Below are 23,163 nucleotides of genomic sequence, written 5' to 3' on the forward strand. Positions count from 1 at the left end.
AGCAGGCAGCTCTCCTTCTTCTTCCAAGCTCCAGACTCCCAGCCCACCGTCAACCTGTAACCATCTTCCAGTTCAGTCTTGAGGCTTGGGCTCAGCCATGCTGGGGGTGCAGTGGAGGAGGGAGACTCAGGGAGTAGGCAGCTGGGGAAGGAGTCTCACTGCTCAGCACGTGATATTGGAGGTAGGGTGGGTGATGGAATTGACAATATGCTTGAATACATTGCCCTCCTTTTCCCAACAAGATATTTTTAAAAAAGGAATTTGGCCCACTATTCTAATGAAAACATTTAGGGATGCAGATGAAACACGTAACTCCCTGGTTATGATATTTAGTGAAAACATTTCATATTTAAAGTTATTTTTTTCAAATTGTAAGATTTTAAAGCACATATTTTTAAGAATAACTTTATTTCAAAGGAAATTCTTTTCCATGCTCACGGTTTGTGAAAGTTGATTCAAACCCTTCACTTGCATTTGTGCTGCTCATTGGCATCTGCCATGAGCCATACCTAGCCCCTCGTTTGACTTCCCCCATACAGTTTTCTCGAATGTATCATCTTCACTTGTGTTTGGAAATACAGACCTTTTGAATTCATAAATGATGCTGTTGCTGGAAAAATTATTATTCCAAGTCATGAGAATGGCTATTTTTCATCTAAGTGGTAGGTTAATATTTGCGGTCTCCCTAGGGTCCATGGATGGAGGAGCCTGGTAGGCTGTAGTCCATGGGGTTGCGAAGAGTTGGACACAACTGAGCGACTTCACTTTCACTTTTCACTTTCATGCACTGGAGAAGGAAATGGCAACCCACTCCAGTGTTCTTGCCTGGAGAATCCCAGGGACGGGGGAGCCTGGTGGGCTGCTGTCTATGGGGTCGCACTGAGTTGGACACGACTGAAGTGACTTAGCAGCGGCAGCAGGATAGCACAGAATTACATAAACTAGCAGTCTCCTAGTCTTTTCTTATTCTCCTTCTCTTTCTTCACAGAACTTCTTACCATCTGGTGTACTTTTTTGTTTATTGTCTGTCTCCCTTCCCTAGAACGTGAGCTCGGGAGGTCAGGGAACTCTGTCTGTCTTCCTGCTTTCCATCACCGGGAAACATGCCTGAAGCAATAGTAGGTGCTCAGTAAATACCTGTGGAATGAATGAATATAAGGCTCTTAGAGGGACTTCCCTGGTGGTCCAGTGGTTAGGTCTTGTCTTCCAGTGCAGGGTGTGTGGGTTTTATCCCTGGTTAGGGAACTAAGATCCCACATATAGTGAAGCACCACCCCCCCAGAAAAAAAATCTCTTAGAAATGTCTGATAGCCCAATGGCAGCCAGGGCCATGTATGCAGATAGGATTGGGGTGGGGTGAGAAGGCAGCCCTGCTGGACCCAACCCCTTGTAAGGAGGGCATTTAAGTCAGGGGCAGCCTGTTGTCTCAGGGGATTACCTACATACAGGATTAGCTACATACATTGAACAAATTACAAGAATATATTGAAGACAACTGGGGAAAAGGGAGTAAAAATCTGGAAAGGGGGAAAGCTGCGATGAACCCAGTGCCACTGGACTGGAACGTAATGTCTGAATGACCACTATCTTTCAATACATGGAAGTTGTATTCGTTTGGGTTTTCGGAGAACCAAAACCAATATGATAAATATAGAGAAAGAAATTTTATTATGAGGAATTGACTCACACCATTATGGAGGCTGAGAAGTCTCACAGTCTGCTGTCTGCAAGCTGGAGACTTGGAAAGCGGGGTGCTGGAGCTCCAGACTGAGAAAAAAGGCCTGAGAAGGGGCAGTGCCCTGGTGGTGCAAGTACCAGCCTAAGGGCAGGAGAAGACCAAGATCTCAGCTCAACAGGCTGGAAGACAGAATTCAGCCTTTCCTCTGGCTTTTTGTTCTATTCAGGCCCTCAATGGGTTGGATGATTCCTGTCCATCTTGGGGAGGGCCACCGTTTTATTCAGGCCACCAAGTCAAATGCTAATCTCTTCTGGAAACACCCTCACAGACACACCCAGAAGTAATGTTTAACCAGATAACTGGGCATCCAGTGACTCAGTCCTAAGTTGACATACAAAATGAACTCTCACACAGATGAAGGAACAGAGGTATAAATGTGTATGTTTATGTGTGTATGGAGAACGTGTGTCTACTGAGTGGGCCTGGCAGGAGACGTTACCTTAACTGCATCGAGCACAACTAACACCCACATCTTGGTTTCTAAATACTATTCACCACCAAAAAGAAATAGGTATTCTTGCCAAAATGGATAATTCTAGGGCTGGGGGCACGGAAAAATAAGGTGAACCTGGAATATCTTCTTGAGCCAGAAAGAATGGAAGGTTCCAAAGAAGGATGTGACACATTAAAATGAAGAGGTCAGTAAGGGGCACCCACTGACCAGTTCTGGGACAATATGAGCATCAAAATAAATGATAGGAATGTGTTATAGCCTCTTGAATAAAATAGAATATCACAAGTCCACCTGACATAAGTAAAATGAATAAATAGGAGTGAAGAAAAAGTTCTTCTTTATATTAATAATAGAAGGCCAACTAATAAATGCAGAAGAAATTATAAAACTGGAAAACTCCATTTGCAAGCCATTGTATTAATTCAGACAAGATACATAAATGGATGCTGAAACCTATGGTCATAAAATACCTCATTTTCTCAATACTGACTAATTATGATCAAGTGATCAATATTACCAGCACCACCAGTCATGGTTCCAAATGATACTGGATGTAAGAACACAGCATCGGGAATTCCCTGGTGGTCCAGTGGTTAGGACTTGGCACTTTGGTGCTTTCACTGCCATGGCTTGGGTTCAATCCCGGTTCAGGTAACTAAGATCCCACAGGCTCCACGGTGCAGCAAAACAAAAAAACCCACAGTATCTTTTTTTTGTGATATTTCTGCCCAAAATGTGTGACAGTTGTTTAAATGTGCAGGAGGAATGAACAAACCCGTATCAGAGGACACGCCAGTCTACAAAATAACTTCCCTGTAATCTTCAAACACGCCAAGGTCAAAATTCAAAGAAAGGTTGCAAAGTTGTTCTAGATTGAAGGAGAGAGATGTGACAACTGGGAGCAATGTTTTACACTAGATTTTTTTTTACCCTAAAAGGAATTTTTTGGAGGGGGGGCATTACAGTTTGAAATTGTTTCAAAGAAAAAAGTTAAAATAAACGTCATGAATTTTAGCCTGGCATGAATGTTAGCCCTTCTGGCTGACTCCGGCTGGCCTTCGGGACTCATTTTCAGACAAGCCCCTGTGGAATCCCCATGGCTGGATGTGAGGGCCCTCTGTGCTCCCCCTGTCCCTGGGCTCCCTGACACCCTTCTCTGATAATACCCAGAATTCCGAGAGCAGGGGTCCTGTCTGGATCATGACAGAGTAGCCTCCTCCAGAAATACACTGAATGCAAACTTCCACAAAAGGGGTGTTTAGGGGTACAGCTCAGTTCTACCTCTTCACTGGGGTTCAGTCAAAGAAACTGGGATGTCTGGCTGTTGGAGGTGCACCTGGCTGAGTGGGACCCACGGACCATCAGGAGTCATGTCTGCAGGGAGCTTCCTGGTGGGGATCTTGGAAGAAGGATATACTGTTTAGAGCAGGACCGAGGGTCTAATGCCCAAGACGGACCTGTGCTGCAGAGGTCTCTCAAAGGGGAAGCCCATTTATATCTTTGATGTCACCTGGGCACTAAGCGGTTGCAGCTAGGAAGGTGTGGGATACTGAGATTCCGAGACCTCCCCATCCCCACCCACGCTCCACGATCAGAATGTGGGGAGTATTGGGGGGATAATGAGCAATAATGTGGGAATACTGGAGGATATTTCTAGGGAGGATGGACGTTCAAGATGTTAGGAGAATTTTTTTTTTTTTTTGCTGTGCAACTTGTGGGATTTTAGTTCTCTGACAAGAGATTGAACCTAAGCCCCTGGCAGTGAGAGCATGGAGTCCTAACCACTAGACTGCTTGGGAATCCCCAGATGGGAACTGTTTTTGCTAAGATGTTAGGAGAAATTTGCCAGGAACAGTTAGACCTATTTCCCTCTGGTTCTGGTTATATGGATGATGCCATTCATTCAGGGTTCCAAGATGCCAGCTCTGCAGGATAGGGGGGTGGGGCACTAGTCTCAGCACTGGAGGCAGCTGGGCTCTGTCCCTCCTTTCTCATCTGGCTTCCCAGGTGGCTCAGTGGTGAAGAATCTGCCTGTCAATCTCCTGTCAATCTGCAGGAGACGTGGGTTTGATCCCCAGGTCAGGAAGATCCCCTGGAGGAGGAAATGGCAACCCACTCCATTATTCTTGCCTGGAGAATCCCACGGACAGAGGAGCCTGCGTGCTGCAGTCCACAGGGTCACAGAGTCTGACAGGACTTAAGTCACTGAGCACAGGCTCTCACGCTCCTTTCTCATCTCCTGACGTGAGTGGAGCGCCACCTTGAGGTGAAGGGCATGAATGACTGGGCAAGGAAGGGGCTGAGAAAACTGGGTCTGGCCAGAGGGTTCCAGGAGGGGAGACAAGGGCACGGCCAGCCGGCCGGGGGTGGGGCCTGACAGGGAGTGCCCGGACAGGAAGCAAGGGCAAAGGGCCATGTCCTCCGCCTGCCCCACCCCGCTGACAAGAGTCCCAGTCGCCAGGCCACCCTCTCAGTCTGGGGCCCTCAAGGGGTAAGTTGCCCTTCTGAAGCCACTTCGCCCCTTTCGTGGGGATCGGGTAAGAATGCCTTTCCTCCCTGGGGGTCCAAACACCCCGCCCCTCTGCTCCCCGTTAGGTGGGAAGGGGGCCACACCTACTACTGGCGGGCAGGTGCAGAGTGTCTCAGACCCTTCCCCTCCTGACATCGGCATCAGGATCAAGGTCAGGGCGGAAGGGCCACATGGGGCACCTCATCCAGGCAAGACCCAGAAACCCCTGCTCCCACCTCTGTGGCCCGACTGCAGAGCCCGGAATCCCAAGCGGCTGGAGCACTGGGGCACACCCAGACAGAGCCTTCGCTGGACCAGGTCCTCCGGGAGCGAGATGACGCTATCGCCAAGTGAGAGGCAGCTGCTTGCGGGGGTTGGGAGGGCGGTGGATGGCTCCCCATCGAGGCTCTGTCCTGCCAGGAGGGGAAGCGGGGAAGTCGGGCATTCCTGGGAGGAAAGCTGCATAGATACTTGTACGAATACTGTCCCAAGGCAGGGGGCTGTGGCCACACTGGTCCACCCCCAGGGCCCAGAATCACATCTGCAGGGCCTGAGCCTCAGGCTGCTCTCTGCCCCCCTCAGGAAGCGGGCCGTGGAGGCTGAGCTGGACACGTGCAGAGCCAAGCTGCGTGCTGTGGAGGCCCAGCTGCTGGAAGTTCTGGAGGAGAAGCTGAGACTGAGGCAGGAGGTGGAGGCCTGGGAGGTAAGGTGGGTGTGCTGGCTGGGCCTGGGAGGCAGGGCCAGACAAGCACAGGCCTGGCCCGACCCTGCTCTTCTGGCCCCCAGGAGGACATGCAACGGCTGGTGCGGCAGCAGGTTGAGAGTCAGCTGCAGAGAGAGTCCCGGGGTGCTCCGGGAGCCCCCGCAGACCCTGGAACTGCCAGGACCCCCTGGATCCGATTCCCCCTGAGTCGGTGGGGACGCTGGCGGTGAGAAAGCTCAGCCCAAGACCTTGGGAGGAGTGTCTTTATTCATTAAAATTTGAGGTCTGACCCCTTCTGCATCCTCGTGCCCTTGGAGTGCCCACCTGAGTGCTTCTGTACAGAAACAGGGAGCAGGACGCAGAGCCTTGACGCCTGGGGTTTCACGTCTCCTCTGGCCAGCAACCCTTAGGCCAGGAAGCTTCGGACTGCTGCCGTGAAGTCCTGCGGGCGTTCGCTGTGGACCCAGTGGCTAGCGTTTGGCACAGTCTGCATCTGGGCCCGAGGGAACAGCCGCCTAATCTCAGGGTAGTGGCTGGGACTGAACACCAGAGAGAAAGCGGCCGAGAAGGGATGACAGGAGGAAAGTGGAGAGAAGGGGGGACACAGAGGCCAAGCAGGGAGAGAGGGAGAACCACGTGAGTCTATGTGCCCAGTGGTGTTTCCGATTTTCAGGCACCGCTTACCCACACCCCAGCCCTCCCCAAGGCAGGCTGAGGGGCTGGGTAAGTCGGGTATGCCCGTCCCTACCACCCAGCCTGGCTTACAGCAGGAATTGAGAGTTTCCACCCCGGAGGAAGAGGGTTGGCCCAGAGTAGGTTTCTTGTAGTGCGGGGAAGTCCAAGATCTTGTCCATGTGCTGGGCCAAGGCATCCAAGTTCAGCCTCCACACGAAGTGCCCGTCCACCTCCACCAGGTTGGTGAGCAGGAACTGCCGCGTGCTAGCGCTCTGTGGGGGTCCCACAGTTGCAGGGTGGGGGGCTCTGTGTGAGGCCTGGGGCTGCCACTCTTCCTCTACCAACACCACACAGGGGCTTGCGTGCATTACCTGGATAACAGAGCGGAGCCTTTCATCAGCCAGTTTTCGGGCGCCAGAAAGGGACGCCTCATTCGCCATGTCCACGGCCCTCATGGCTGCGATGTAGTTTGGAAAGTTCGAGCTGGATGTGGTCTCCACTGGGCTGATGTCCACGGCAATCAGGCGCTCCACCAGCTCTGGCTGCGGGAGAGAAGCAGACTGGGCACCTTAGGGCAGGTTCCTAGATCTGGAACTCAGCCATCCAAGGCTCGCTGGAGTTCCAGGCTGCCTGCTGAGGGCTCAGGGTCGACAACAGATAGGAGGAAGCCCTGGAGAGGGACGGCTCACCCTCTGAAGTGCCAGCAGCATGGCGGTCCTGCCTCCCATGCTGTGGCCAATGAGGACGCAGGGCACCAGGCCCAGTTGGGGCAGGAGGTCTTGCAGATCCTTGCTCATGGCCTCGTAGCTCATGTCTGGGCTGTGAGGGCTCTCACCATGGTTCCGAGCATCCACTGTCAGCACCTGGGGAAGCGGGAGGTGGGGAGCAGCGCTGGCATCCACAGTCAGGGCAGAGCCAAAAGCCTGGCAGATCTGCAGGCTGAGGGAGGTGGAGAGCCCGGGGTGGGGGAGATCCAGAAGGGGGAAAGGGCCCGGATGGTGAGAAGACCCCTGTTCTCAGACCTTGGAGGCCCAAATGAAGAACCGGAGCCACTGTGCCAGAAGGCCCAAGGAGTGTGACCACGTCTCCAGACATTTGGCCTAGCTGGCTGGCAGCTACAGAGAAAGCAGACAGCAAGAACTGGCAACAGCTGGAGCACAGCAGGGCGGGCAGCTGCAGGAGGTGGAAAGCCCCTGTCATCCCCTGGTGAACAAGCAGGGTCTGGCCCCCTTAGCGGACAGGATGTTGGTGCCTAGGTATCTGAGAGCAGAGGCTAAGTCTGGGTGGATCACACAGATGGAGATCTATAATACGAATGAAGGACTGGGTGGGTGAAAGCACCAGGGAATGAATGGGGTTCGTCGTGGGCCTGGGTCTGCCCTGGGGCCTCCAACCTCAGAAGGTCAATCTCTTTTATTTCTTATCAGAGAGACCCGCCGCTCCCAAGCGTTAGGGACAGAGAAGCTGGCCACACCTCTGCCTCCTCTAGGGCCCCGCCCACCCAGACCCCACCTCCCTCAGGGCCCCGCCGACTCCAGAAGCTCACCCTCCGGCCTGTCTGCTGAGCCAGGGCCTTGGCGATGGAGTTGAAGTTGGTTTTGCTGCCGAAGAGCCCATGCAGAAAGACAAGGGGCGGGCTAGCTGCCTCGCCGTCCAGAAGCTTGTAGGAAAGCGGCACCGGTCTGGCGGGAGGAACGAGGGTGGGGGAAGGGTATGAGGCAGCAGTGGAAGCGAGCGGCCTGGGAGAGGGAGGGCCCAAGCGGAGGAAGCGGAGCCAACTGGGACAAACTCGGGGGGCGGGGGGGCGGGGGGGCGCGGGGGGAGGAGCGAGGGACGGCCTCCCAGCGGACGCCCTTGACTGACCTCGGCTCGGTGCCGCCTTGACTGCTGCTGGGTGCGACAGGCAGTCTGGAGAAGCTCGAATTGGAGGGGCCGATCCCCTTATAGGGAACCGTCCAAGCACGCGTCCAGCGGAGCATCTCCACGGTCTTCTACCAGGCGCGCACCTCGTGCAGTCCCCTTGGCTCCGCCTCGCTCAGGGCCCCGCCCAATTCCGGCCGGAGCTCCGGCTTCTCCCCGCCCCCTAGCGCGGAGCGCCCCGCCTTCGCTCACGTCTCCTTACGTAATCCCGGAAACCTGTCTCTCTTCTAGGCTCCGCCCCTTGCGCCCGTACGTAGCCCTGCGGGTGCCACGCCCACAGGCGAGAGCCCCGCCCCTGGCCACGCTCCGGGCGGAGCCACCCAACACCCTGACCCCGCCCCGCTGAGCTCCCTCTCGGCTCCTCCCAAGTGGAGAACCTATGCCCGGAATCTGATCTTTCGTTTTGGAGTCTGGTCTCGGTCGCTCAGGATGTAGTCACGGGGTTTGGGCTTGAACTCTGGTCGCGGGGCAGCTCCTTGGCAAGCCGCTGAAGTCCCTGCCTGGCCCCGCTGCGGCCTGCTCCTCTGCCCTCTAGCGCCGCCTTGGGTAGATGCGGTATTTTCTGTGCGGCGGGCGGCGGCAGGAGCAGCTTGGAGGCGCCGTGCTCCACTGCCGCGGACCCAGGCAGGCCGGAAGGAGCGGAACACCTCTCACTAATCTTGAAGTCGACTCTAGAAGGAGCTCGGAGAGGCTCTGGAGGTCGTCTCCAACCTGCCCGCCTCCCCGCCCTTTACAGATGGGGAAACCGAGGCAAATAACTTTTACAAGCGGAAGAACCGGAATCTCTGGTCTTCGAGTCAAGGTGGAAGGCCAGTTGTTTGTACTAGAGAGGGCATTTGCTTAGTGCACTGAGCTGTATTGGGTTCAGCTGTGCTCACCACGCCCCCCATTTATCAGCAGAGAAATATTAAATAATAAATAATCCTCCCACCCGCTCAGCACATCGTGCAGGGATGTCACCCCCTTTTTGGAACCCTGACGGGCTGCCACGTTCTCTTCCTTGTCTGGGCTAATGGTGGCAGTGGCAACGTCTCAGGTCTCAGCTGGCTTCCGCAGCAGTCGAGCCTTCAGCAGTTACAAGAGTAGCTGCTCTTTCTAAGGCATTCTTCTGCTCAGAAACCATCAGGGGAGGGACTTCCTTGGTGGGCCAGTGGCTAAGACTCTGTGCTCCCAATGCAGAGGGCTGGGTTTGACACCTGGTCAGGGAACATGCTGCAACAAAGATTCTGCATGGGCTTCCCTGGTGGCTCAGTGGTGGAGAATCTCTGCCTGCGATGCAAGAGATGCCGGTCTTATCCCTGGTCTGGGAAGATCCCACATTTTACGGAGTAACTGGTCCCCTGCGCTGTAACTATTGAGCCTGTGTCCTAGAGCCCAGGAGCTGCAACAAGAGAAGCCACCACAATGAGAAGCCCTTGAATTGCAACAAACCGGCCCCCCACTGGCCACAACTAGAGAAAAGCCCGTGCAGCAATGAAGACCCAGCACAGCCGAAAACAAGCAAATGAAATTATATATATATATGTATATGATCCTGCATGCCACAACTAAGACCAAAGCCAAACAAATAAAATAGCTTATCTGTTTAAAAACAAACAAACATCAAGGGGAATTCCCTGGTGGTCCAGTGGTTAGGACTCTGCATTCTCACTGGTGAGGGTCCTGAGTCAATTTCTGTTGGGGAACTAAGATCCTATAAGGCACGTGGTGCAGACCAACCAGGCACCCCCAAAGACTACACTACACACCTTCCTTCAGGTCCTTACCCTGAAGGAGGAAACAGACAGAACAGGCTCCATCTTGAAAGCAGGACTCCATCTTGGGCCGGGCCGTGGACTTTGAGCTCTATGCCCAGTATCTATGGAAATGACATACCAACTGGAAAACCAGGCACCCCGGATGGAAGAACCCCAGGGCTCATACCTAGACTCTCCATTGCCTAAAAGAATACCCTAATTATCTGTGTAACCAAATAGAATCATAAGTTCTATTATGCTTATTGGGGTATGACCACAGGTCTATTGATAATTGTCCACTGTTAACTACCCAGGCTTAAGGCATATGAATCGCGGGTTAACTTTGTATCTTTCTCTTCCTTTGTTCAGACTAGTTTCAGGGAATTTGGGGAGGTGGGTTTGGGCACATACACTTAGGGTATATAAGGTTTTCACAAAAACTGGTTGGGGTCCTTGGCTAAGAGGAGACTCTGCCTTGGGCCCGCCGGTGTAATAAACTTCACTCCACTATCTGCATTGTCCTTCCGAGTGAGTTTGTTTCCTGGAACCTGTGGCTACAAAAACCCCTGCTACTTCCCACTGGGGAGCTGTGTTGTTCTTCAGTTACTCAGTCGTGTCTGACTCTGTGACCCTGTGGACTGCAGCACACCATGCTTCTGTCCTTCACCATCTCCCGGAACTTGCTCAAACTCATGTCCATTGGGTTGGTGATGCCGTCCAACCATCTCGTCCTCTGTCATCCCCTTCTTCTCCCGCTTTCAGTGCTGTACCACCATCCAAATAGCCAGTTGGCCATCCTCCACATCTTTTAAGGTCCAGGATAACTGCCACCTTTTTCTCAAACCTCTCCAGATTTACCCAGTTGAAACTAATCTCTTCCACCCCATGTTCTCAAAGCATTTGTCAAGAGTCTAGCCTTCTATATGTCCACCATAGGCTGGGGGTTCCTGGAGGCCCCTGGTCATGTTTTGTTCATCTGGTGCAAAGAGCAATAGTAATTTTACTTAATGATCATGGAGAGAGTCAGGCGCTAGCTGAGGCTTAGGTGTCAGTTCAGCTGGTGGCTGGGTCACTGCTTCCAGCACATGGTCCTGGGCCAGCCAGGGTTACGCTGGCCTCTCCCCTGCCTCCTTAGGACAAGCCTGATGGAGTCAGTACAGTTACAAGCTTCCTAATCACATGGTGTCATCGATGCCTTGCCTAATAAAGTGGCCCCCATCTTGAGCCAGCTGGTGACAGGCCGGTGTTTTGTTCTAATCTGGGGAGGGCTCTGAGGTCATGTGGACTCTAAACACACCAGGTGGTGTAATCATTTGTTGCCAGCATAGTCATTAGGGGAGTGAGGAGAACATCTGAGCACTGGAGAGGGGGTTGGCCTAAGGCCTGGGAGGGGTCCTTGGAGGAGAATGGGCAGGATGTTTTTCTAGAATTGGTGGGTAAATGGGAAGGGGGTTGACGTCATGTTGGTGATTCAGAAGTGTAACATTTCAAAGGTGGTTTCAAGTGAGTCCCCACCCCACCCCAGCCTGCTGTCTAACTGGGTAACCTGAACCTGGCCCTCAGCCCTTGACCATCTGCCTCCGGCCGGAGCCCTGGGTCTAGGGGCAGAAGCAGTCTTGAGATGTTTCTGAGTCCTGGGCCCCAGCTGTATCACGTGGCTGGTTAGGGCCTGGCTGGCTGGCAAGCAGAAAAACCAGTTGGCTTGAGGTTTTCACTTAACACTCCAGAAAAAGCTGTGGGGCCAGGAGAGGGGTTTTTGCTACCTCAGAGGGACTCTGCTGATGGGGTGTTGGGGAGGGGTCCACCTGAGGGCTGCCCACCCCTCCCTTCCAGCATGTCAGGAATGGGCCAGTGGACTCGCTGGTGGTTGGTGAGGGTCTCCCTCTTGGGGAAAGTGGTAAGCCCCTGATATACTGAGGCTGATGGAGAGGAAGAAGCGGGGTACAGAACGAGGATGCTCTATGTCTGCGATGGCTCTCCACTTCCGCATCTCTGTTCCAGTGGTCCAACCTCCCTGGGAAGGGGGAGGGTGTTAGCACCCTCATTTTACTGCTGAGAGAATGGAGACGCGGAGGGTGAAGTGACCCAGCTGCAGTCACGCAGCCCCCGCTTGGCCCAGCCCGAAGTCCTTCCAGGGTTGTGTGACTCCCAGTCAGTGCTCCGGGGATTTCGTCACCACCCATCTGGCTGGGGATGGAGAGCCAGGGGGGTGGGGCCTGCAGCGGCAGGGACACTGAGGTGCTGAATGGGTTAAGATAGGGAGGCGGCGGGTGTCCCTTAACCGCACCTGGCCCAGTATCGGTCACGTGGCCGGGGTTTCACCTGCCCCACTGAGCAGGGACAATCAAGCTGCTTGTTTTGCGATTGATCACCATGGTGACAGGAGTGTGCCTGGGGAGGTCACCAGGGCAAATTCCTGCCGCCCCCCCCACAACTGCCCCATAGGGTAGGGGTGTCAGTCAGTCAGGCTGGGGTCGCTGAGGCTCCTGAGAGACCCCTTACGGTTTCCCCTGGGTCTGCCCCCGTGGGTGCCCCCGCTCACCCTGTGACACCCGTCCTGGCTCTTCCCACAACACTCCTCATCCTCAACCCAGCTTCTCTCTTCCTAGATTTTGAGCCCGGGGGTATTAAACTGCCAAGACTTTGTCTTGTTTAATCCACACAGGAGCAGTAGTAATCCCCTGCGCCTCCACCCCACCACACACACACTCAGGGAACACTTTGAGAACGTTTGCTCCTGCCTGCCTTCATTCAACAATCGACAGATATTCCTGGAGCCTCACGCCTTTATAGACACAGGCACCATTCTAGAGACAGGGGAGGGAGGGGGGCGGTGTTTCCTCAGTGGCTCAGGCGGTCAAAAAACATCTGCCTGCAATGCAGGAGAACCGGGTTTGATCCCTGGGCTGGGAAGATCCCCTGGAGAAGGGCATGGCAACCCACTCCAGTATTCTGGCCTGGAGAATTCCACGGACAGAGGAGCCTGGTGGATTACAGTCCGTGGGGTCACAAAGAGCTGGACACAACTGAGCATCTAACACCTTTCTGAAGACAGCCAGTGAACTGAACAACAGACTAATGAGCCACATCACAGTGGATGTGTGTTAGTGAGAGCTTCCCTGGTGGCTCCGTGCTAAAGAACCCACCTGCAATGCAGGAGACTCGGGTTCAATCCCAGGGTCGGGAAGATCCCCTGAAGAAGGAAATGGCAACCCACTCCAGTATTCCGGCCTGGGAAATCCTGTGGACAGAGGAGCCTAGCCGACTACAGTCCATGGGATCGCAGAGTTGGACAGGACTGAGTGACTGACACCCACCCCTGGTTTGTTGAGTATTTCTTTTCTTTGGAGCAGATGGCGGGGAGGCTCCTGGGGACCTGTGCAGAGGAAAGAGACTGCATGTTATCATCCTCCAGTCCTGCTGTCCAGAACACCTCTGGGGACACTTTCTGCCACCTCCAGGCCTGACCTGTGATTCCTCCCCTCTAAGCTTCCCGCCCGCCCCCAGCTCCTCGTCTCCTGCTTTCACCCACTGGCTCCTTGCTCCAGAACCCCCGACAGGCCCTGCTAACTCTTGTCAACATTTTTCCTACCTCACGTGCACACTGTACTCCCAGTAACAGCCTCATCACACACACAGATTCTTAAAGTAGGTGGAGTGAGAACACCTCCTCTTTTGAGGGTGGAGGAGTCTGTGTTTTGAAATCAGCAGCCTACACTGCCCTACACTCCCCTTGAGAAACAGCAGCCAGCATAACGCACATGAGCCTCCTCTGCCTGCATTTTGGAGCTTTCATTTCATTTTGGAGCCTTTTGTGCCAGGAACTGCAGATGCAGGGGAGAGCTCCGATCCACTCACACACCTGACGGTGGGGAAGACATGAACGGATGTGTGATCACACGCCCAGTAAATATGCAAAGAAGAGGGAGCGCATCAAACCGAAGAATGTGACTGGCCCTGCAGAAGTAACGCTTGGATGGAGATAAGAAGAAGGAGTGGGACTCAGTCAGGACCGCTCAAAGGACTCAGTAACTTCGGTGAGGAGGTTACAGTGGAGGAGGATGTTCCAGAAGTGGGGACTCCATGTGCAATGGCAAAGCCATCCTGTTTCTCAAGATTGAATCAGAAAAAAAAAAAAAAAAGATTGAATCAGGACTCATTTCTGATGCCTCCTTCCTTACCTCCCCCACCCCGAAGCAGTCCTGCTTCTGCTGATTTTTATCTCCCAGATATCTCTGAGATCCATTGGCTTCTGTCCATCTCCAGAGCCCCATCACTCCCCTCCATCACTGTCACCTTCTCACTGGACTTGTCCATTTCAGTCTCCATAGTCATTTCCCTACACAGTAGGAAGTTTGATCTCTCCAAACACATATTTCTATGTTAATCCAGTTTTTTTCCCCCTATTTTTTTGTGCTCTGGGTTCTGTGTTCAATGCTCCTGGGGATACATATGGCAAACGTTCAGTTGCCCAGTGGTGTCTGACTCTTTGTGACCCCATGGACCACAGCATACCAGGCTTCTCTATCCTTCACCATCTCCTGGAATTTGCTCAAACTTATGTGCATTGAGTCAGTGATGCCATCCAACCATCTCATCTTCTGTTGCCCCCTTCTCCTCCTCCTTTCAATCTTTCCCAGCATCAGGGTCTCGAAATAATAGAAAAGCTGGTCTCTGTGTTTCAAAAGCTGAAGTCCAGAGGGGAAGAAGATGCCTCAGTAGTGTTAAGTATCTTGGCCAAGAATGCCAAGGGGGGTCTGCCACTTACCTCTTAGCAGGGTCCCCAGAAAGAAGTGGCTCAGGGGTTTACTAGGCAGGCAAGACCATAGGCAGCTTGCAAAATCATTCTCAGCTCTGACCCCAAAGCAGACACAGTGCAAACCACAGGACCAAAAGGGTCAGGGGGACAAGATGGTGATGTTTTAGCAGGGATCACTGTTGCCTGAGGGCTGGATGCTGTCCAGCCTGGCCGCCCTCCCAGCCTCCTCCCTCGTCTATCCGCTTCTCCACATGTGTGTGCTTGCTAAGTAGCTTCAGTCATGGCCAACTCTTTGTGATCCCATGAACTATAGCCCACCAGGCTCCTCCATCCATGGGATTCTTCAGGCAAGAATACTGGAGTGGGTTGCCATGCCCTCCGCCAGGGGATCTTCCCAACCGAGGGATTGAACCTGCATCTCTTGTGTCTGCTGCATTGGCAGGCAGGTTCTTTACCACTAGTGCCACCTGGGAAGCCCCCCGCCCCGCCGTCTGCCATACCCCCAGCAAATCTGACCCTGCTGAATATCCTGGAATTGTAGTCCAGCCTCAGAAAGATTGAAGTCCAGCCTCTTTCTAACTGCCTCAGCAGAATGGAACATCAAGGAAATAACATTATTGCATGGCTCAGTTTATGGACTGACTTTCATAATTGCCACAATGCCATATACACTGACTTCCTTTATGAATCAACAATCCAATAATTCATTCCACAAATATTTACCAAGCACCTGCAGTTACCAAATATGAATTTTAGAGCCAGGGATGTGGCAATTACGTGGCCCTCTTCCTCAAGGAACACAAAAAGGCAACCCCTGCTGCCAACCTATCTACTCTCAAGTGGGGAAGACAGGCCATCAACAAAGAAACAAGCAAATCAATTTGTAAGTACAAATTGTGTTAAGTTCAGTGGGCAGGGTGCTGTGTTCAGTAGTAACAGGGGTAGAGGATATTAAGTAAGGTGATAAGGAAAGTTCTCAGGTAAGATGAAGTTTGGAGGATAAGAAGGAGGCAGTCATACAAACATCAGGGAAAAGTGTTTTAGGCAGTGGGAATAGTATGTGCAAAGGCCCTGATGTGCATAAGACTGTATCTTGTTAGAAGAACAGAGAAGAAGGCAGAGGAAGCTCAGGCAGAGAAAACAAAAGGAGAAAGGCATATAGGAGGTAGGCTAGGGTGGGTCCATGTACGGGTCCATTATTAAAGGGAAATGAGAGCCAGTAAGGGTTTAAGTTTCGGAGAAGGCAATGGCACCCCACTCCAGTACTCTTGCCTGGAAAATCCCTATGACGTAGGAGCCTGGTAGGCTGCAGTCCATGGGGTCGCTAAGAGTCGGACACAACTGAGCAACTTCACTTTCGCTTTTCACTTTCATGCATTGGAGAAGGAAATGGCAACCCACTCCAGTGTTCTTGCCTGGAGAATCCCAGGGACGGGGGAGCCTGGTGGGCTGTCGTCTATGGGGTCACACAGAGTCTGACATGACTGAAGTGATGCAGCAAGGGTTTAAGTAGGCATCCCTGGTGGCTCAGTAGTAGTACCATTCCAGTATTATTGCCATGGACAGAGAAGCCTGGCAGGCTACAATCCATGGGGGGCACAAAAGAGTTGGACACAACTCAGCCACTAAACAACAACAAGGGTTTAAGCAGGGAGAGACATATTTTCCATTTTCTTTTATTTTACTTGTTTTTTAAAACTGTGCCCTGCAGTATGTGGGATCTTAGTTCTCCAGCCAAGGATGGAACCTGTGCCCCCTGCATTAGGAGCACAGAGTCTTAACTACTGGGCTGCCAGAGACTCCCCTGGATGAAGAATTAGATAGGGAAGAAAAAAAAAAGAATTAGATGGGTAGAGAGGAAGATGGTACGAAGGAAAAGGAAGAGATCAAGGACAACCCCATTTCTGAGGGTAGTTGTGTCATTTATAGAGATGAGGAAGGCTGGAGAGGAATTTTTTCTTTTCTTCCCTCTGTTGCTGCTGCTAAGTCGCTTCAGTCGTGTCCGACTCTGCGCGACCCCACAGATGGCAGCCCACCAGGCTCCCTCATCCCTGGGATTCTCCAGGCAAGAACACTGGAGTGGGTTGCCATTTCCTTTTTCCCTCTAAAGTGTACCAATAGTAAGGGAGAATCCAGAGTTCCACTTGAGGTATGTTAAGATTGCGAAGCCCGTGAGATACCATGATAGTTAATATTTACTGAGTTTAACATGCCAAGCACTGTTCCCACTGCTACATATTCATTGACTCATTTACCCCTCATAATGGCAGTGAGAGGGTATGTGTATTATTCAGCCCCTCCTTTAACAGCTGAGAGAATTGAGCCGCAGAGGGGTTAATTAATCGCCCATGGTCACACAGCTTGGAAACTGCAGGGCCAGGATCCAAACCCACATGGTTGGGCCCAAGGGCCACACTGTTAACCACCGCCCTCCACTGTCGTCAAGGCATTCGGGACACAGGCTATGCAGGTAGTGGGGGTTTGGAGGAGAGGTGTGGGGCTGCAGGACGTTAAAGGCGAGGGAATGGGAGAGACACTCAAAGGGGATGATGGCATACTGCAGGAAGAGAAGAGGACCGAAGACAGAGGATCCTGGAAGACAACAGGAAGGGATAAGGACGGGATGTGCAGAGGGAGGAGGAAGGCGAGGCTGGTGTCACAAAGGCCAAGACAAGGGAGAGTTCAGAGGGGGAGAGAGAGCAATCAGCCGTGTCCAAAGTTGCTGAGAGCATTTAGAGTACACTCTGGATAGAAAAGTTAAGTGACCATTGGCCGTGGCAACCTGGAGGCCTCTGGGACCTTGCCAGGAGCAGCTTGGAGTGGAGAAAGAAAGGGTGGGGGCAGGAGGAGACAGGAGTGGCCGATTGGCAAGTGGGGAGGAAGCAAAAGTAGGGGTGAGATACCGCTTGACATGAACAGAGAAATGGGCAGCATCTCTTTGGAGACGTGAAGGCGAGGAGACTTTTATTTTTTAAGATGGGAGATATTCAGTCATGTTTATATGTTGATGTGAAGGATATAGTAGAGAGTGGGTGGAGTTTGAGAATGCAAGAGAAATAAAGGTATTTCAGAGGGAGATTTTTTTTTTCTGTCTACCTTTTAAAATTTTTATTTTTAAAATTAAAAAACATTTAATTTATTTTTATTATTTATTTATTTAATTTACTTTGTAGGATCTAACTTTTAAAATTCTGGTAAATTTTATTTTGGCTGTGCTGCATGGCTTTCGAGATCTTAGTTCCCTAACCAGGGATCGAACCCAGGCCCATGGCAGTGAAAACCACTGGACCACCAGGGAATTCCCTGGCTCTACCTTTAAAAAAAAAACACCTTTTTATAATGGAAAATTTTAAAGCATACCTGAAGGGAGATAGGGTCACCATCACCCAGTTTCAACAGTTGTGATGAATTCAACAATTCAACAACTCAAGGCCAATCTTGTTTCATTTGTCCCCATGTATCTCCTGTCTCATCTCCGCATTATTTTGAAGTAAATATCACACATTATACTATTTCATCTGTAAATAGTTCTAATGTTTCTCTAAAAGCTAAGGACTTTTCTGTTTTTTAAACATAAACCACTGTATCATTTACATCAGGGATCCCCAACTGCTAGGCCATGGACCAGTATCAGCCTGCGGCCTGTTAGCCACCTGGCCATACAGCAGGAGGTAAACGGCTGGCCAGAAAGTGAAGTTTCATCTGTATTTACAGCTGAGCTCTCCTTCCTTAATGCACTTGAATCATCCTGAAACCATCCCCTCACCTGTCCATGGAAAAATTGTCTTCCACGAAACTGGCCCCTGGTGCCCAAAAGGTTGGGGATGACTGATTTACATGCTTTGTGTTAGTCCTTCAGTCACGTCCAACTCTTTGTGACCCCATGGACTATAACCTGCCAGCCTGCCCTGTCCGTGGAATTCTCCAGGCAAAAATACTGGAGTGGGTTGCCATTCCCTCTCCAGGAGATCTTCCAGGGATCAAACTCGGGTCTCCTGCATTGGAGGTAGATTCTTTACTGTCTGAGCCATCAGGAACAGTGACTTATACACTTTAAAGAGTAATAATTCCTTAATGTTATCAATTATCCATTCAATGTTCACTTTTCTAATTGTCTTACAAATGCCATACTTTATTTTAACAGGTTGAATCTGGAATCATTTGAGACCCACATCCGTGGTTGGTTGATAAGTCTTTTGTTCTTTTTTGATCTATTGATCCCTACACCTCATTTTCTTTTTTTAAAGTTTTTTATTGTTGAAGAATCCATTTGTCTGATAGAGTTCTCTGCATCTGGATTTTGCTGACTGTATTCTGTGTATGTGTTCCTCTCTTTTGCATGTGCTGTAAATTTGTCTTCTGATCAAGAAATTGACAAGATTTAGAGTTCATTTCGAAGAAGGCAATGGCACCCCACTCCAGTACTCTTGCCTGGAAACTCCCATGGATGGAGGAGCCTGGTAGGCTGCAGTCCATGGAGTCGCGAAGAGTCAGACATGACTGAGCAACTTCACTTTCACTTTTCACTTTCATGCATTGGAGAAGGAAATGGCAACCCACTCCAGTGTTTCTGCCTGGAGAATCCCAGGGATGGGGGAGCCTGGTGGGCTGCCATCTATGGGGTCGCACAGAGTTGGACACAACTGAAGCGACTTAGCAGCAGCAGCAGCACAGTTCATTTATTTATTATTTTTATTTTTCTTCAAGACTATTTAACAAGAGACGTTGAACTTGATTCTTCTTTTATGGCAGCCAAGTCATACTAGTTAGGATACCTTTGGCTGGAAACCCCAGGTCAAACCAGCTTAACCAATAAGAAAACCCACATCTCCCACAACCAGAGATCTAGAGGAACTTGAGAGCCCCAAAGAGGAGGCAGTTACTGGATAGAAAATGTTTCCAGGGCTCCAAGTTCCTCCTCTCCAGATAGAGGTCCTCCTCATTGGTCTCAATCCTCAGGCTCGTTCTCTTTGGGGTTCAAGTTGGTGATAGAATTCAATGTCACCACCTGCCTGAAGAACATCTGGGGAAGAAAGGGAGTGATTTCTTTCTTAGGCAAGTGGAGGCTGCCTGCTGCCTGGCAACAGGCCTTCCCTTCTGTCTGATTGGCTGCAACTGTCACATGCCCACTCTGAGCCAATAACCATGGAAGGAAGAGACCAACTGCCACCGGCTTAGGCTAATCAGGAGTTATTGAAGCTGGAGGTGGGGGTGTATTCCAGTTATCTATAAATGTATAAGATGAATATCCTATATCCTTGGACACTGAGTATTTCTGAACAATGTTACTTAGAAGTGGAATTGCTAGATCTCAGACTTTTTGTATTTATAAGGTCTTTATTTTTTATAGAAGTGGTCAAATTGCCCTCCAAAAAAATCAGTTATTGTATCAATATATATACTGCACCAACTAGGGAAAAGGAAAACAAGAGTCAGAGGAGTGCAGTGGTTAATAACTTGGGTTCTAGCAAATCAGATACCTGTGTTCAAAGCCCAGCACCTCTGTGTGATATCTGTGTGAAATCTGGACAACTAGTATAACTTCTCTGTGCCTCAGTTTTCCTATCTGTAAAATGGGGATGATACTAATAATGCCACTATTCAGTCAACACTTGCTCTTAGACATTGTTAGTTATTATTCTATCATATGGGATATCATCAAAGTGCAGGTTACTGTCCCCAAATCCATTTTCTACTCTTGTCTGTGTTTCTGGGAGGTTCACCTTCGCAGGATGTATTAGCCTTGCCTTCTGGCTTCTGAAGGTGAGAAGAGAGAGAGGTGCTGGCCTATTCATTTCCCCTGCTGCTCCCTGGTTTGCTGTGGCTCCAGCAGAGAGTGTGCCCTCCTACAGCCGTGGCTACTGTCTGGTAACCCTATTTCCCACAGCTCCATGTTTCAACCTGGCTCCTGTAACTCGGCTTCCTCCCATTGCTTCTTTAGGCTTAGGGGTGATAAAGGGTCCCCACTATTGTTACTTTCTTGATACCTCAATATTCTTTACTAAATTCCCTAGCTCTACCTATGCCTCTCTATACATAGTCCCTCAGTAAAGTCCCTTTAAAACACAGTATGTGAGACTTGCCTGGTGGTCCAGTGGTTAAGAATCCACCTTGCAATGCAGAGGACTCAACTCCAATCTGTGGTTGAGGAACTAAGATTCCACATGCCACAGAGCAATTCAGCTGGCGCACGGCAACTACTGACCTTTGTGCTGCAATTCCTGAAGCCCACAGGCCTAGAGACCTTGCTCTGCAACGAGAAGCCACTGCAATGAGAAGCCCGTGCACCATAACTGGAGAGTAGCCCGCCCTCGCTGCAGCCAGAGAAAGCCTGAGTGCAGCGAGGAAGACCCAGTGCAGCCAAAAATAAATACAAAATAAACAAAAATTAAAAACAAAAACATAACAGGGAAAAATTGATTTCACGTACAGAATTTAGAGAAATACCACTAAATAGGGAAGTTGTGCATCCTTTCATACATTTATTAGGATAAATAGTTACTTTTATAGTTGCTTCTTCTCCTTTGCAGATTATTCTTTTGGATTGCTATACTTTCTCTTATTGTTTTGCAGGAACGCTTTTTTTCTCTAATGAAAAGTTTTTTAAATTAGAGGATAATTTCTTTACAATATCGTGATGGTTTTTGCCATATATCAACATGAATCGACATTAGGGATACGTATGTCCCCTCCCTCTTGAACCCCCCCAACTCCCTCCACATCCCACCCTTCTACGCTGTCACAGAGCACTGACTTTGGGAGGAACTCTTCATATTAGATATTTTAAGCATTTTTTTCTGTTACATATGATGTAAACATTTTCTCCCTGTTTCTTGCTTATCTTTGACATTTGTTTATTTTTCTCTGCTACATAATTTTTTATTGTGGGAAAAATACCACACAATGTAAAATATACCACCTTCAATTCAGTTCAGTTCAGTTGCTCAGTCGTATCTGACTCTTTGCGACCACGTGGACTGCAGCATGCCAGGCTTCCCTGTCCATCATCAACTCCCGGAGTTTGCTCAAACTCACGTCCATCGAGTCTGTGATGCCATCCAACCATCTCATCCACTATTGCCCCTTCTCCTTCTGCCCTCAATCTTTCCCAGCATCAGGGTCTTTTTCAATGAGTCAGTTCTTCACATCAGGTGGCCAAAGTATTGGAGTTTCAGCTTCAGCATCAGTCCTTCCAATAAACATTCAGGACTGACTTCCTTTAGGGTTAACTGGTTTGATCTCCTTGCAGTCCAAGGGACTCTCAGGGGTCTTCTCCAACACCACAGTTCAAAAGCATCAATATACCACCTTAATCATGGGGTATAGTTCAGTCATTTTAAATAAATCTATATTGGTGTGAAACATATATTCAGAACCTTTTCACCTGAAAATCTGAAACTATAATCATTAAAGGACAATACCCCTTTTCCCCTTCTTCCTGCCATTGGGAGCTATCATTCCACTTTCAAATTTATCATTGAATTTGACTATTATATGTATTTCATATAAGTGGAATCATACAGCATTTGTCTTTTCATGGCTGGATTATTTCCATGTAGCGCGTGTCCTCAAGGCTCACCCATATGATAGCATGTGTCAGAATATCCTTCTTTGTTAAGGCTGAATAATATTTCATTTTACATTTATACCACATTTTGCTTGTCCATTCATTCATAGGTGGACAATTGCATTCCATCTCTTGCCTGTTGTGAATAGTACTGTGAACATAGGTGTGCAAATATCTGTTCAAAACCCTGCTTTCAACTCTTTGGGGTATATACCCAGAAGTGGCATTATTGGATCTTATGGTAGCTCGATTTAAAATTTCTTACTCCCACACTGTTTTCCCCAGTAGCTGTGCCATTTTACATTCCCACCAACAGGTCATAGAAGTTCCGGTTTCTCCATATGCTTGCCAACAGTTATTTTGTTGGCTTTTTTTTTTTTTAAGTTTTAGGAATTCTGCATATAATCTGGATATTAATCATATATCAGATATATGATTTGCAAATATATTCCAAATCCATCCTGTGGATTGCCTTTTCATTCTGTCCACAGTGCGTTTTGATGCATGAAATTTAAATTTTCATCAAGTCAAGTTTGTCTATTCTTTTCTTTTGCTGCCTGTGCCTTTGATATCACATTCAAGAAACTGTCACCAAATCCAATGATGCAAAGTTGTGCCCCACACTTCTCAAAAAGTTTTATTGTTTTACCTTTTATGCTTACGTCTTTGATCCAGCATGAGTTAGTTTTTGTATATGGTGTTAGGCAAGGGTCCAACTTCATTCTTTCACTCGCGGCGATCCAGGTGAAAAAATTATTCTTTCCTTGTTGAGTGTTCTTAGCATCCTTATTGAAACTCATTTGAGATTTTTGTGTGTATGTGAGAGAGTTTATTTCTGAGTTCTCACTTCTATTTCATTTGTCTCTATGTCTGTCTTTATGCTGCTACCACACTGATCTGATTACTCTAACTTTGTAATATTTTCAAATCCAGAAGTGCAGATCCTTCAACTTTGTTCTTCTTTTTGGCTATTCAGTTCCCTTGAGAGTCCATATGAATTTCAGGATGAACGTTTCTATTTCTGTAAAAAAAAAAAAAATTGGGATTTTTCATTGTATTGAAACTGTAGATCACTGGGTGACATGGATCTCTGAGCAATTAT

The 23,163-nt window shown here is 49.7% G+C and overlaps 2 protein-coding genes across 7 annotated transcripts; one reads left to right on the forward strand and one right to left on the reverse strand.

Moving 5' to 3' along the window:
• Window positions 1-389: 389 nt before the first annotated feature.
• On the reverse strand, window positions 390-8,137 carry ABHD11 (abhydrolase domain containing 11). Of its 6 annotated transcripts, XR_006548166.2 has the most exons (8): window positions 7,943-8,130; window positions 7,626-7,761; window positions 6,769-6,942; window positions 6,451-6,621; window positions 6,170-6,351; window positions 5,729-5,943; window positions 1,688-5,114; window positions 390-1,137 (listed from the first exon to the last, which is right to left on the reverse strand). XR_006548166.2 is itself a non-coding variant. In XM_006057089.3 (6 exons), exons 1-6 carry the CDS (start codon window positions 8,056-8,058, stop codon window positions 5,811-5,813), a joined length of 912 nt encoding a protein of 303 aa, XP_006057151.1. In that variant the 5' UTR covers window positions 8,059-8,130; the 3' UTR covers window positions 5,654-5,810. The 6 variants fall into 6 exon arrangements, 3 of the variants coding, with proteins under 3 accessions (XP_006057151.1, XP_044791608.1, XP_044791609.1); XR_003106341.3 differs by having other exon boundaries at window positions 390-5,109; XR_327434.4 differs by having other exon boundaries at window positions 390-5,114.
• On the forward strand, window positions 4,607-5,707 carry LOC102394247 (BICD family-like cargo adapter 1). The gene is made up of 4 exons (XM_044935831.1): window positions 4,607-4,683; window positions 4,911-5,051; window positions 5,284-5,404; window positions 5,488-5,707. Exons 1-4 carry the CDS (start codon window positions 4,607-4,609, stop codon window positions 5,632-5,634), a joined length of 486 nt encoding a protein of 161 aa, XP_044791766.1. The 3' UTR covers window positions 5,635-5,707.
• Window positions 8,138-23,163: the final 15,026 nt, after the last annotated feature.

The sequence above is a fragment of the Bubalus bubalis genome, chromosome 24 (genome assembly GCF_019923935.1).
Source record: "Bubalus bubalis isolate 160015118507 breed Murrah chromosome 24, NDDB_SH_1, whole genome shotgun sequence".
Taxonomy (NCBI): Eukaryota; Metazoa; Chordata; class Mammalia; order Artiodactyla; family Bovidae; genus Bubalus; species Bubalus bubalis.

Bases quoted from the DNA above. Each gene is read 5' to 3' on its own strand.
- LOC102394247 (XM_044935831.1), top strand. From the start codon at position 4,607: ATGTCCTCCGCCTGCCCCACCCCGCTGACAAGAGTCCCAGTCGCCAGG. The intron at 5,052-5,283 runs GTGAGAGGCAGC...TGCCCCCCTCAG, and splicing joins CGAGATGACGCTATCGCCAA to GAAGCGGGCCGTGGAGGCTG. The intron at 5,405-5,487 runs GTAAGGTGGGTG...TCTGGCCCCCAG, and splicing joins AGGAGGTGGAGGCCTGGGAG to GAGGACATGCAACGGCTGGT.
- ABHD11 (XM_006057089.3), bottom strand. From the start codon at position 8,058: ATGCTCCGCTGGACGCGTGCTTGGACGGTTCCCTATAAGGGGATCGGC. The intron at 6,943-7,625 runs GTGAGCTTCTGG...CCGCTTCCCCAG, and splicing joins CTCAGCAGACAGGCCGGAGG to GTGCTGACAGTGGATGCTCG. The intron at 6,622-6,768 runs GTGAGCCGTCCC...TCTCTCCCGCAG, and splicing joins TGCTGCTGGCACTTCAGAGG to CCAGAGCTGGTGGAGCGCCT.